This window comes from Panthera leo, chromosome C1 (assembly GCF_018350215.1).
Source record: "Panthera leo isolate Ple1 chromosome C1, P.leo_Ple1_pat1.1, whole genome shotgun sequence".
NCBI lineage: Eukaryota > Metazoa > Chordata > Mammalia > Carnivora > Felidae > Panthera > Panthera leo.
The window spans coordinates 176099490-176112734 of record NC_056686.1 but is presented as its reverse complement, the minus strand read 5'-3'; the positions used below and the strand labels follow the sequence as shown (position 1 = coordinate 176112734).

The following is a 13245-nucleotide window of genomic DNA, read 5'->3' as shown; positions in this document are numbered from 1 at the left end:
AACTGGAGGACCCCTTACATGGCCTTTTTACCCTATTTCATCCATTCCTCCACCTGCCTCCCTCTGACAACCACCAGTTCTCTGTATTTAAGTCTGTTTTGTTTTTGTTTTTCTTTTTTTCTTTGTTTATTTATTTTGTTTCTTAAATTCCATATATTAGTGAAATCATACAGTATTTGTCTTTCTCTGATTTACTTCGCTTAGCATTATACACACTAGGTCCATCCATGTTGTAAAAGTCAAGATCTCGTTCTTTTTTATGGCTGAGTCATGCTCCATTGTATATACACACCATATCTTCTTTATTCATTCATCTGTTGTTGGATGCTTCGGTGGCTTTCATATCTTGGCTATTGTAAATAATGCTGCAATAAACATAGGGATGCATGTATCTTTTCAAATTAATATTTTTGTTTTCTTTGGGTAAATACCTGGTAGTGGAATTACTGGATCATATGGTAATCCTATTTTTAATTTTTTGAGGAACCTACATAATGTTTTCTCCAGTGGCTGCACCAGTTTGCATTCCTACCAACAGTTCACAAGAGTTCCTTTTTCTCCACATCCTCACCAACACTTGTTGTTTCTGGTCTTTTTGATACTGGCTATTCTGACAGGTATACGGTGATATCTTGTGGTGGTTTTGATTTACATTTCCCTGATGCTTAGTGAGGCTGAATTGCTTTTCATGTGTTTGTTGGCCATGTATATGTCTTTGGGAAAGTGTCCATTCATGTCTTCTGCCTCTTTTTAATTAGATTGTTTTTGTGTTGAGTTGTATAAGTTCTTTATATATTTTGGATATCAATTCCTTTTTGGACATATCATTTGCAGATATCTTTCCCCATTCAGTAGGTTGCCTGGTCATTTTGTTGATGGTTTCCTTCGCTGCACAAAAGCTTGTGTGTGTGTGTGTATGTATGTGTGTACATACTCTCAGTAGTTTATTTTCGCTTTTGTTTCCCTTGCCTTAGACATATAAAAAAAATTTTTTTTTAGAAAAATATTTCTACTGTCAGTGTCAAAGAAATTACTGCCTGTGTTTTCTTCTCAGAGTTTTATGGTCAAGTTTCACATTTAGGTCTTTATCCATTTTGAGCTTATTTTTGGTATGTTGTAAGAAAGTGGTCCAGTTTCTTTCTTTTGCATGTAGCTGTCCAGTTTTCCCAACACCATTTATTAAAGAACCTATCTTTTCCCCATTGTATATTCTTGCCTCCTTTTTTGTAGATTAATTGACCGTATAAGTGTGGGTTTATTTCTGGGGTCTCTGTTCTGTTTCATTGGTCTATGTGTTTATTTTTGTGCCAGTACCATACTGCTTGGATTACTCTAGCTTTGTAGTGTATCTTGAAATCTGGGATTGTAATACCTCCAGCCTTGTTCTTCTTTCTCAAGATTGCTTTGGCTATTTGGGGTCTTTTGTGCGTCCATATAAATTTTAGTAGTATTCTACTTCTGTGGAAAATGCTGTTGGTATTTTGATAGGGATTGCATTAAATCTGTATATTGCTTTGGGGAGTATAGACATTTTAACAGTATTTGGTTCTTCTAATCCATGAGCATGGAATATCTTTCCATTTGTGTCATCTGCAGTTTCTTTCATCAATGTTCTATAGTTTTCAGAATACAGGTTTTTTATCTCCTTGGTTATTTATTCCTAGGTATCTTATTTTTTGGTGCAATTATAAATGGGATTGCTTTCTTGTTAAGTGGCCTTTTTAATGAAATTAATTGGTAGCCAAATGAGGAAGTATAGCAAAGATAGAGCTTGTGTTTTGAGAATTCTAGATTGCATATAAAGTGCCAAACCAAGAAAGAGGACACAGGCAATTAGACATCATTGTAGTTCTGAGGTACATGATTGTGGGTTTGTATAATACAGCCCTGTTGGAAAGGGAATTGGAGCTTCATTGACTTTGCAGACTAGAAGAGATCAAAGTTGGCTGTGTCACTCCTTTAAGAACACCTTTTAGCATTGTGAATGAAGTTCTTCCAGATGTTCACCTGTGACAATGTGGGCATAGCTCTGGCTAGAGAAAACCAGTGGTTTCATCAGCAAAATGGACCTCTTGTCTTCTTGCCTGTGGAAAGGAGGGGCCTCCTAGCACAGTATGCAGACTGCTGTATGGGTGCCATCAACCTTGTGGCCTGCAACCGGAAAGGCAAGAATGTGAGTGGTGTTGCTACTTGGGCATTAAATGAGATCATGTGTGTACGACACTGAGGGCAAAAGGGTGATTTCCTGTGAAAATGAATCAGGTACATAAAAGCCTTAATTGCTTTCTCTCTCTCTCTCTCTCTCTCTCTCTCTCTCTCTCTCTCTCTCTCGTCTTTTCTTCAGCATTGTGACTGCAGGTAGGATACTGATCTTCACTGACCTTTTCCTGTAGAGTAGCCATCTAAATTTTAGCAGCTGGTAGGTAATATACTGTCCTTTCCATTCAGTCTGTTCTCCGAATCTGTGTGCAAGATTTGAGGATGCTACAAAGAACCTGGAGTCTTGATGTGGGGAATTCTTTGACCTCAAAAAGTGAAATTTATACCTTTGAGACAGTCACTCAACAACACACTAGAAAACTGTATATTGCAATTATAAAGAAAAGGGCAAGCCTCAGGTTTACACAACATGTGATGGGACCTCTTGTAGCAGCTGTTGGAAACAGTCATACACATATGTCAGAACACTAGTAATAGCATCTTTAAATGCAGAAGGAAGTGGTATAGCACTGTAGCCAACCAGCTGGGCCTGTAATTCTTATGTTATTAAATATTTACTGTAGAAGACCATCTCATGGTATCTTGAATTGTTTTCTCTCCTTTTAAGGTAAGTTGATTTATTTATAGGTAAAAACTATAGTTGAGTTAAAAACACTTCTTTTTAGTCACAAAAAGGGAAGGAAAGACTACTGTATTTTGACTCCAGCTTCTTTATAAAGTAAAATGTCCTCTGATATATTTGTTCTTTATAAGATGTGTATTAATTTTATTTAAACATAATCACTGCTTACTTAGTTGGGATCATAATTTATGTCAGGCAGCTACAAAATACAGATTTATGTTATTAAGTTATAGGCACAGAATTTATTCCACTGATGGAATGATCTTTCTTGTTATTATAATAGATTAGAAAACTGCTGGTGCTTTGGCAGGATTAGGCTAAGGTATAATCTTACTTTTATGAAACTGTCATATGAAAGTACTGTTTAAGGAGAAAATTTTAATAAGATTTATATCAAAATGCTTATTATAGACAATAAAGGAACTATTGGGCTAAAACTAGCAAAAAATTTTTTTCTTTCATAGGTAATTAATAAAATGTCTCCAACATCCCTAAAGATCACACTAAGGCAACTCATGGAGGGGTCTTCAAAGACCTTGCAAGAAGTATTAATTATGGAATATCGGCTGAGTCAAGCTTGTATGGTAAGAATTTTTGAAAAATAGTTATTTTCTATTTATGAAAGTAATAGATGTTCATTGTAGAGCATGTAAAATACAGAAAGCTATAAACAAGAAACTTAAAACTATCTGTAAATATACTCTGTGGAAACACAACAGGCCAGTTAACTTAAGATGTGTGGAACTGTTCTTCCAAATTGTTCTTAAGCCTTTATGAAATAGCAATTACATTTGCATGTACTATAAGAAAGCCTCTAATCTCAGGTGGAATTCAAAGTAGAAATTAACCATTTTTCAGGCATGGTCTCTGACCTTGGGATAAGAGGCATAAACTCTCTATAGCTGAGTTCCCTCACTGGTAAAACAAGGAGTGTGTGTGTGTGTGTGTGTGTGTGTGTACAGAATATGTATATATACACCCATATATACATATATATAATGTATGAATGGAAGTTACTACTCTGTTACATGTTTTAGTTAATAGATTAGCACTGAAAGTTCCATTATAAATACACTTAAAGTAGAAAATAATCACCTAGAAAATTAATTTTATGTAACATTTCAGAGTCCTAGAGATTTCCTCTTGTAGATGATAAACTCTTTGAAAGCAGAATCACTGCTTTTGTGTTATGGGTAGAAGGCCTTTAGGTTAATAAATTTATGGCCTAAAGAAAATGTTCTGTTTAATAACCAGGAAGCAGATATCCCAAATGGACTTTCATGTCTTGCAGTAGTTAAGGGGAGTGCCTGGGGAGCTCGGTTGGTTGAGCGTCCAATTTTTTTTTTTTTTCAACGTTTTTTATTTATTTTTGGGACAGAGAGAGACAGAGCATGAACGGGGGAGGGGCAGAGAGAGGGAGACACAGAATCGGAAGTAGGCTCCAGGCTCCGAGCCATCAGCCCAGAGCCTGACGCGGGGCTCGAACTCACGGACCGCGAGATCGTGACCTGGCTGAAGTCGGACGCTTAACCGACTGCGCCACCCAGGCGCCCCGAGCGTCCAATTCTTGATTTTGACTCGGGTTATGATCTCACCGTTAGTGGGATTGAGCTCTGTGTTGGGTTCTGCGCTGGCAGCACAGAGCCTGCTTGGGATTCTCTCCCTCCTGTCACTCTTTCCCTCCTCTGCTTGTGCATTCTCTCTCAAAATAAATAAATAAATAAACAACAACAACAAAAAAATAGTTAAGGTGTTCAAGCAATTCATCCAATTATAAATAAAATTCGGTTAGTCCCTTTAATCTTAAAGTTGCTCCTAGTAGGATGAAAGTGGCAGCTGAGGTCTGTTGTTTGTTAAGAAAGGTACTATGCCAGGCACTTCACATACATCCTGTCCGTTAAATTTTACACTATTTCTAGAATGGTAGGTATTATTCTTGTCTCCACTTTACAGATGAGGAAGCTGGCAGAGAGAAGTAACCTGCCTAAGGTGGTATAGCTATTAAGTGGCAGACACATGGTGTGTGAAACCAGGTGGTTTCCCTCGGGGCCCTGTACTCTCCACTACTACCCCACTATACTTCACACAGTCCATGCTTCTCACTGTTCATTTACTGCACTGCCTGGATTGATTGATTCCTTCCTTCCTTCCTTCAGCAAATCCATTAGCTGTGTTGTTGCCGGGTTCTGTGCTAAGTGTTACATTGTAGAAAGAGTGACCCAGTCCTTGTTCTCATGAAATTTAGAGTCTACTGAGACTATGAAGAACAAGTAAACAAAATATGTAAAATAGTTACAAATTGTGGCAAGTGCTCCAAAGGAAACATACAGGTTGATGATGGGAGAGAACTATGCAGGGACAGGAGCAGGTGGGAAAGACGAAGGGAAATAAGTTGTCAGAAAAGACGTCTTTGAGATGCGTGCTCATCTGTGACCCGAAGGGTGAGAAAGGAGTATGTCGAAAAGTCCCTTGGGTTTCAGCAGTGGATGATTTGATTCTGTTTGCTTTAAGAAAGTAATTATTGCTGCTGAATGGAGATGGGGTTAGAAGGATTCAAGAGGGGATGTAGAGACCAGATTTGAGTTTTTGCAGTAATCCAGCTGTGAAGTTGCAGTGGCTTTGGCGAGGGTGGTGGCAACGGAGAGAAGTGAATGATTTGGGGAATAATGTGGGAGAGGATTGATAGGCTTTGATGATGGATGTGAGAGAAGGAAAGAATGCATTTAGGAATTGGAGCTCGGAGCTGTGGGTTAGAGATTTAAGTCTGAAGCTTTGGAGATTTATTTACTTAGTAAGAATGCTTACCATGTGCTAGACATTGTTAGAGGCACCAAGAATGCGTAGGTCCACAAAACAGACAAAAATGCCTGCTCTTATGGAACTTACTTTATAGTGGGGGAGATAGATCATAAACAGATAAAATTATAAAATATATAGTATATGATTGTAAGTACTAAGGAGAAGAAGTAAAGTGGGAAGGGGGGTATGGCATAAGGAGGAGGTGAGGGAGAGTTTGAATTTACAGATAGGATGACCAGAGAAGACCTGACTGAAAAGATGTTCTCTGAGTAAAAACCTGAAGGAAGTGAAGGAATGAGCTGTGTAAGTATCTGGGGAAGAGCATCCAGGCAGAGGCAGTACAAAGCCATGAGGCAGGGGTGTGCCTCCCTGTTCTAGGAGCTGCAGGAAGCCTTGATGGGTGGCATGGGTAAAGAAGGAGGGTCAAGTGAGTGAGAGAGATGAGGTGAGAGCTAACGGGGTAGAGAAGGACTGGGCAGAGCATATGTAGCTTCCTCAAAGGTCTTTATAAAACTCTGGCTTTTGTTCTGAATAACATGGGAAGTACTGGATGTTTCTGAGTAGAGGAGTGACGTGATCTTATATCTTAACAGAATTGATAACTCAGGTGCTCATGTGTTGGGTATAGAATGGGTAAGAGCATATAGAAGGAAAATGAGAGAGCCCGGATCTGAGCCCCAAGAAATTTTGAATAGGGTGGAAGAGAAAAAGGACAGAGGTGGAAGAACCAGGAGAGTCATGAAAGCAAGAGATCAATGTTTCAAGGAGGAGGAAGCACTGTGAAAGTGTCCAGTAGGGGAGGATAAAGTCATACTCAGCATATGGCAACACTGAAGTTACAGGTGGTTTTGGCAAGCCGTTTAGAGTGTGGGGGCAAAAGTTATAGTATGGTGAGTTGGAGAGGAAATGAATAAATGGGATGTGGAGAAGTGACGGCTATATGTACACAACTCTTTCTTCTTAAAACAGAAGTAGGGTAGAAGTTAGGACTGTGGAATCAAGTGAGGTTCCGTGTTATTTTATAAGGTGGAAGATACTAGAACATGTTTCTAATTGATTGGGAATGATCCAATAGAGAAAAAAGATTATGTTGATGATACCAATAGCATTTACTGGATACTTAACTGTGTGTCAGACACTGTGCTGGGATGTGGAGTAAGATAATCCTGTGATGGATGTATTGATGTTGCCATTTCATGTAAGGAAGCTTGGCATTAATGAAATTAGTAGCTAAAGGTCACATAGCTACCAACCATGTAGTGGAGCCAGGAGGTGAGCCCAGACATTTGAATTGTAGTCAGTCACTGAGTTATGCTGCTGACACTGATAATGCCAGGAGAAGAGCTAGAAATATGCTAGGATTAGAGGTTGAGAAGGTAGAAGGCAGTTAGAATTATCATCCTGGGAAGCGGGGAAGAGAACATGGATTGTTAGGCAGTTTTCCATGCCTGTTTGAGGTTTGTGGTCATGAACTTTAATTTTTTAAAAATATAATTTATTGTCAAATTGGCTAACATTCAGTGTGTAAAGTGTGCTCTTGGTTTTGGGGTAGATTCCCATGGTTCATCGCTTATATACAACACCCAGTGCTCATCCCAACAGGTGCCCTCTTCAATGCCCATCACCCATTTTCCCCTCTCCCACCCCACCCCCCGCATCAACCCTCAGTTTGTTCTCTGTATTTAAGAATCTCTTAAGGTTTGCCTCCCTCCCTCTCTGTTTGTAACCATTTTTTTCCCCTTCCCTTCCCCATGGTCTTCTGTTAAGTTTCTCAAGATCTAAATATGAGTGAAAACATATGGTATCTGTCTTTCTCTGACTGACTTATTTCACTCAGCATAATACCTTCCAGTTCCATCCATGTTGCTGCAAATGGCATGATTTCATTCTTTCTCATTGCCAAGTAGTATTCCATTGTGTGTATAAACCACAATTTCTTTATCCATTCATCAGTTGATGGACATTTAGGCTCTTTCCATAATTTGGCTATTGTTGAAAGTGCTGCTATAAACATTGGGGTACATGTGCCCCTATGAATCAGCACTCCTATATCCTTTGGATAAATTCCTAGTAGTGCTATTGCTGGGTTGTAGGATAGTTCTATTTTTAATTTTTTGAGGAACTTCCACACTTTTCCAGAGTGGCTGCACCAGTTTGCATTCCCACCAATAGTGCAAGAGGGTTCCCGTTTCTCCACATCCTCACCAGCATCTGTTGTTTCCTGAATTGTTAATTTTAGCCACTCTGTATGGTCATGAATTTTAAATGAAACCAGTCACAGTTGTATGATTTTTCTGTAGCAAGATTTAGCTGCTCGAAAGAAGGCAGAGGTAAATGGTAGGGGCAGCTGGTGCTGGGATTTTGCCAGGAAAGACTAGAGGGAGGAAAAAGGCTTGAGGGAGTTGAGGGCATTTTTGAGGCAAGGTGACCACATTAATGCACTGGGGAGACTGGGCTGGATGACGAGCAAAGTGAGTGGTGGAAAAGTTGTAGTATCTGTGGTGTGCAGTGGGGTCAGAGATTTCCAAGTGAAGATACTCGAGCAGATAAGAATCGGAGGTGGTGATCAGAGAGTGGGTCATAAAGGCAGTCCAGTCTCTAAATATATATTTCAGGGTATGGCCATGGGGGTGGGAGGCTACAGTGGGTGGAGGGGAGAGATCATCACTGCGAATAAGGATGCCTGGAAATTCACCATTTAATCTCATTTTCTTTCAGGGAGGCCATGACTTTTATGAAGGTGTTAGGGCAGGTAAGTGATGGTTGTCTTCTTCCTGGCTATTATGGAAATAGGATTTGCAAGCCTATACTGTTAATCAAAGATGATAGTTGTTTTATTAGTGAAAATTATACCTTCATAAAGATTGCAAAGTTGTTGCTATTTTAATATTACCAACTGACATATAAGGGAAGATCTGTCTTTAAAACCAATATTGTTTGAAAAATTCACATAACCTTGTGTCACCGCTCCCTAATTTCTAAGAGGTGACCCTGCTTCTACAGTCAGACAGACTGCCTCTGCTAAGTGCAGCTGAGTTTGAACAGTCATTCTGTTGCTGAAACCTTTGAAAGGTGCATTTATTCCCTTGCAAGAAGCCCTCAAGTCCCCTGCCCCTCTTCTTTCTAGTACTGGCCTGGCAAAATCCCAGCAGCATTGAATCTCTACCATTACCTCTTTGCCTATACCTGACAAGTTCAAAATTGACATTGAGAAAAACCATATGACATAATTGGTAACATGTGCTTAGTGTTCTTATTAATTTCTGGTTTATCTTTATCATCTCCAAAGTCAGCATATTTAGAAAAAGCAAGTGAAATGGTTGTTTTTTTTGTTTTTAGCAAATTTGCAACAATTTTTTATGTATAAGCTCATATCCCTATAAATAATAGCTGTTTTTTATGTTGTATAAAATGAGTTCTTAACCTTTGCATGTGTTTTGCACATCTAATTTTTTAATGTTTTTATTGATCACTTTAATATAGTACAGACTCTCTATTTACTTTATCTAAATAAAAGATTATGTTCTCTGAGCTGTAAGCTTTGATAAATACTGGTCACCATTGTAGAATTATCTTAATTTATGGCATGATAAAATATCAGAAATAAGCAGGGGTTTAGGGGCACCTGGGTGGCTCAGTCAGTTGGGCGGCCGACTTTGGCTCGGGTCATGATCTTGCGGTCCGTGAGTTCAAGCCCTGCATTGGGCTCTGTGCTGACAGCTCAGAGCCTGGAGCCTGCTTCAGATTCTGTGTCTCCCTCTCTCTCTGCCCCTCCCCCATTCATGCTCTGTCTCTTTCTGTCTTTCAAAAATGAATAAATGTTAAAAAAAAATAAAAAAAAAAAAGAAATAAGCAGGGGTTTAAATTCTCTTAGAAGACACAGGGAATTGAGTCAGAGGAGATGGCTATATGTTTTATAGAAACCAGGTAAAATAAGCACTTTTCCCACTAATTCCCTGCAAATTCTTGCTGCATGTGGATCAGAGTCTAGACAACTATTAGTTATTAGAAGGACATGTGTGCTATTTGGGTTTTATTGCTAAAATACCCATTATATGTTATAGCAGCCCTTCTTAAACTTAAAAAATGAAGGTAATTTTTTTTCATATTTACTGTCTATTATCTTAAGGAAACAGAGTTAAAACCAAGCAGCATCAACATTCTGATTCATAAGGCAAGAGCTTATCAAGCTACTTTCTAATGAAGAGAAAGTATACTGCCCCATCTTTAGCATAAGCTCCTTATTTTGAAAGCAGTATCTATTCTGGGTAAAACTGTTTGGTGTTCTTGCATAATAACCAAATGTTTGCTACAGTTTGCTAATGATAAAATATGTTAGCAAATTAGATAAAATAAACTAGCAAATTAGGGGACTGGTTGTTAAAAATTCTTACTCTTAACATCTAGAATAAACTTTTTCCTGGTTATAGAAGAAAATAAAAATAGGTTATTTCAGCAGAGCTAGAGAGTTACCAAATGGGATTTGAGTGGGTGCCTCACGAGACTTGAAAAACCCTGAGCTGTCTACATGGCAAGAACTTGTTATATCTATGCTAAGTAAAAAATTATGTCAGTTTGAAATAAAAGAACATACAGATTTGACTAATATTCTCTTTCATTTTGCCCTTCAGACTGTCAAGGAGGTAGATAGCATGATAGCATTGGCCAGAGGGCTTAAAAAGGAAGAGATTCTTGAAGAAATGTTCCAGAATTATTTTTACTTATGCTGTCTGGGGAATGTAAAACTGTCAAATTGGCAGGGATCATAACATCAGTGTTCAGTGTTACCACTGATCTGATACTAGCTAGAATCATGTAGCTAGGCAGCTGAGCCTTAAAAACCTCTAGTATCCACATTTAATAATGCAGAAAGCCCCTTTGCTTCCTGTTTCTTGGTTTCCAGATTGCTTCTTTAATTATTTAACTTTTTAATACTAAATTTGGTTTTTTAAGTTGAGTTTTTATGTTTAAATATTTTTATCATTCACAAGAATTATGCACATTTTAAATATGGTTGAAATTCCCTCCCATAACCATACCTAGTCCTTTTCTCTCTCTTTTAAAAAAATTTTTGAGATAATTATAGATTAACATACAGTTTTAAGAAATAATATAGAGAGATCCTATGTGCCCTCCAAGTTTTCCCAAACAGTAACATTTGTATAACTATAGTATACAATCACAAGCAGGAAGTGGACGCTCGCCTACCTTTTTAAAGGAGAGGTTTGCCGATTGCCTCATACTTATGCTCCTGTGGGGATGCTATGTGGCTACACTAAATGATGACTGCACCGAAATAAGAGAAGTCGAGTTTCTTATGATAACCTGAAGGTGGTCTGGTATTTTAATGCAGAGCTGTGTGAACCAGAGGATTCAGCAAAACAGTATCCTCGTTTAATTATGCATAAAGTCATCCCCTTCTAAGTAATTTTCCTTTCAACTCAATGTGGAGGAGGTTAGAAGGCAGATCTGGGCCCTCCACCCTCCCCTGCCTTTCCTTTAAACTACACCAACCCTGGTTTTAGCTGTTTTATAACAGGAAGATTTCATTTACAGTTTTGTTTGAAGAAGGAAAAAGAGTCCCAAGTCTTAAACCACATTAGTTCATAGGCTATATTCAAGTTCCGGGCATCAGACTTAGCAGGTTGGGAGATAACCACATGGGTCATCATCCATCCAAATTCTGTTGGGGCTTAATTTAAAAAGAAAAATGGAACACATACAAAGATTTAAACTTTGCAGAAAAAGTGCTATAGAAAATATGCCTTGTGTAAGGTAGTTTCTGTCAGTTCTGTAATTAAAATCTGGTAATACCTGAAAGAAATGTACTAACATTTCTTATGTCTTCACTTGACAGTTTTAATAGATAAAGACCAGAGCCCAAAATGGAAACCGGCTAATCTGAAAGAAGTTACTGAAGAAGATTTGAATAGTTACTTTAAATCTCTGGGAAGTAACGATTTGAAATTATAAGGTGACTGGATTTTTAAGGGATTATTTTGGAGCAGATGTTGGGAAACTATGGCACATGGGCCAGATCTGGCCTGCTGCCTGTTATTTATTTTTCCACCAGCTAAGAATGGTTTCTGCATTTTTAAATGGTTAGAGGAAGAAAGCAAATACTAATATTACATGATGTGTGAAAATTACATGAAATTCAAGTATCAGTGTCCACAAATGAAGCTTTATTGGAACGTAACTATACTCATCTCTTTACATATTGTCTATGGGTGCTTTGAGTAGTTGCAACAGAGATTGTCAGGCTAGCAAAGCCTAAAATATTTACTGTGTGATCCTTTGCAGAAAATGTTTGCCAACCCCTGCTTTATAGATGGGAAAATTTTAAATTCTTTAGAGATTGTGGAGTTGAAATCTCTAATTGAAATGGGAACCTTATGTTTTGGCTTTGGGTAGCAGTTTGTACATTGATTAAATAAACCTATATATAGATGATTAAGAAATGGCCCTGAAATTTTTTTGTCTATTGTGTTAATGCTTCATAGAATTTTCTGCATGAATAAATCTATTTTAAAATAATTATGTTACTGTAGAAGTGTTCCTTTTATAATATTAGAAATCTCAGGGAAAGCAAAAAGGTTTTTATGAGGTTCTCTCTCTAGTATTATTAACTCATCTTTGGTCTTCCCTAAAATTAACCAGAATCCTTCCTATAGTGAAAGCGAAAGCATTATTTCTCATTGGTTTTTTTTAGGATTTGTTAAACTGACAGAATGAGAAATTAGGAAGTGTGGGAAATTATTTGCCATTATGTAGTTTAAATCAGGAGGAAAAAAAGGTCGAAAGCCAGGAGTTTTGTTCAAAATAGAAATACCTTCAATAATTGGTACTGTTGACAAAATAAGTTTTTCTTAAGGTACACAAGAAACTGCAGGGTGTTCCAGACTTGGCACATTAAAGTCTAGAGAAGAATGACCTTTAAAGGTCAGTTTATCATTTATAACTTGTTACAGTTTTTTCTTCATCCAAAACCCCCCAGAAATGAAGAAAATTTCAGATTCAATAACAAAGGTGGAAGAACTGAGAAAGACATCAAAACTTATATCCTGCACTCCTCTTTTAGATGAGTCTAGAAGGAGTTGCTTTAAATTTTCTATTTTTAATATTTAACATGAAGCATTCCGCCCCCCAAAAAGTGAGGAACAGATTTAGACTAAAGACAGCATGATAATGGACATGTTTACATTTATATTCTTAAAGCTCTTAAATTGGACCTGAATGATCCAAGAAATTATTTGTATTTTTATTCACTTTGTATTCATTAGACATGCATAAAATGTTAAGTTCTTTATGTCAAAAAATTTGACAGTATACAATGTTGAAAGGCATTTGCTTTAATAAGAACTCATAGCTAGTTAATTGCAACTAGACTTTTATTGTACAGTTAGAAAAAAATGTTTTCTCAAAAATATTTGGAAAAAATATACCATTTCATAGCTAAGTCTTACAGGAAGAGAATTAGCTAACAAAATGTGAGTTTTGCAAAGTAAGAGATAGGGAGTACATCTGAGCTTGTGCCCACTTGCCCAAGGAAGATATGTTCTGTTTGGCCACACAGATACATAGTGAGGGCCTTATGATTAAGC

General features: G+C 37.6%; 1 protein-coding gene across 3 annotated transcripts in view; it reads left to right on the top strand.

Moving 5' to 3' along the window:
• The window catches only part of HIBCH (3-hydroxyisobutyryl-CoA hydrolase), a 119628-nt gene extending 107698 nt beyond the window's left edge, over positions 1 to 11930 (top strand). For all 3 annotated transcript variants that reach the window (XM_042949455.1, XM_042949453.1, XM_042949454.1), the window contains exons 12-14: positions 3307 to 3426; positions 8360 to 8393; positions 11499 to 11930. In XM_042949455.1, coding sequence (XP_042805389.1) covers positions 3307 to 3426; positions 8360 to 8393; positions 11499 to 11614 — 270 coding nt within the window. In that variant the 3' untranslated portion in view covers positions 11615 to 11930. The remainder of the gene's footprint in view (positions 1 to 3306; positions 3427 to 8359; positions 8394 to 11498) is intronic.
• The last annotated feature ends 1315 nt before the right edge of the window (positions 11931 to 13245 follow it).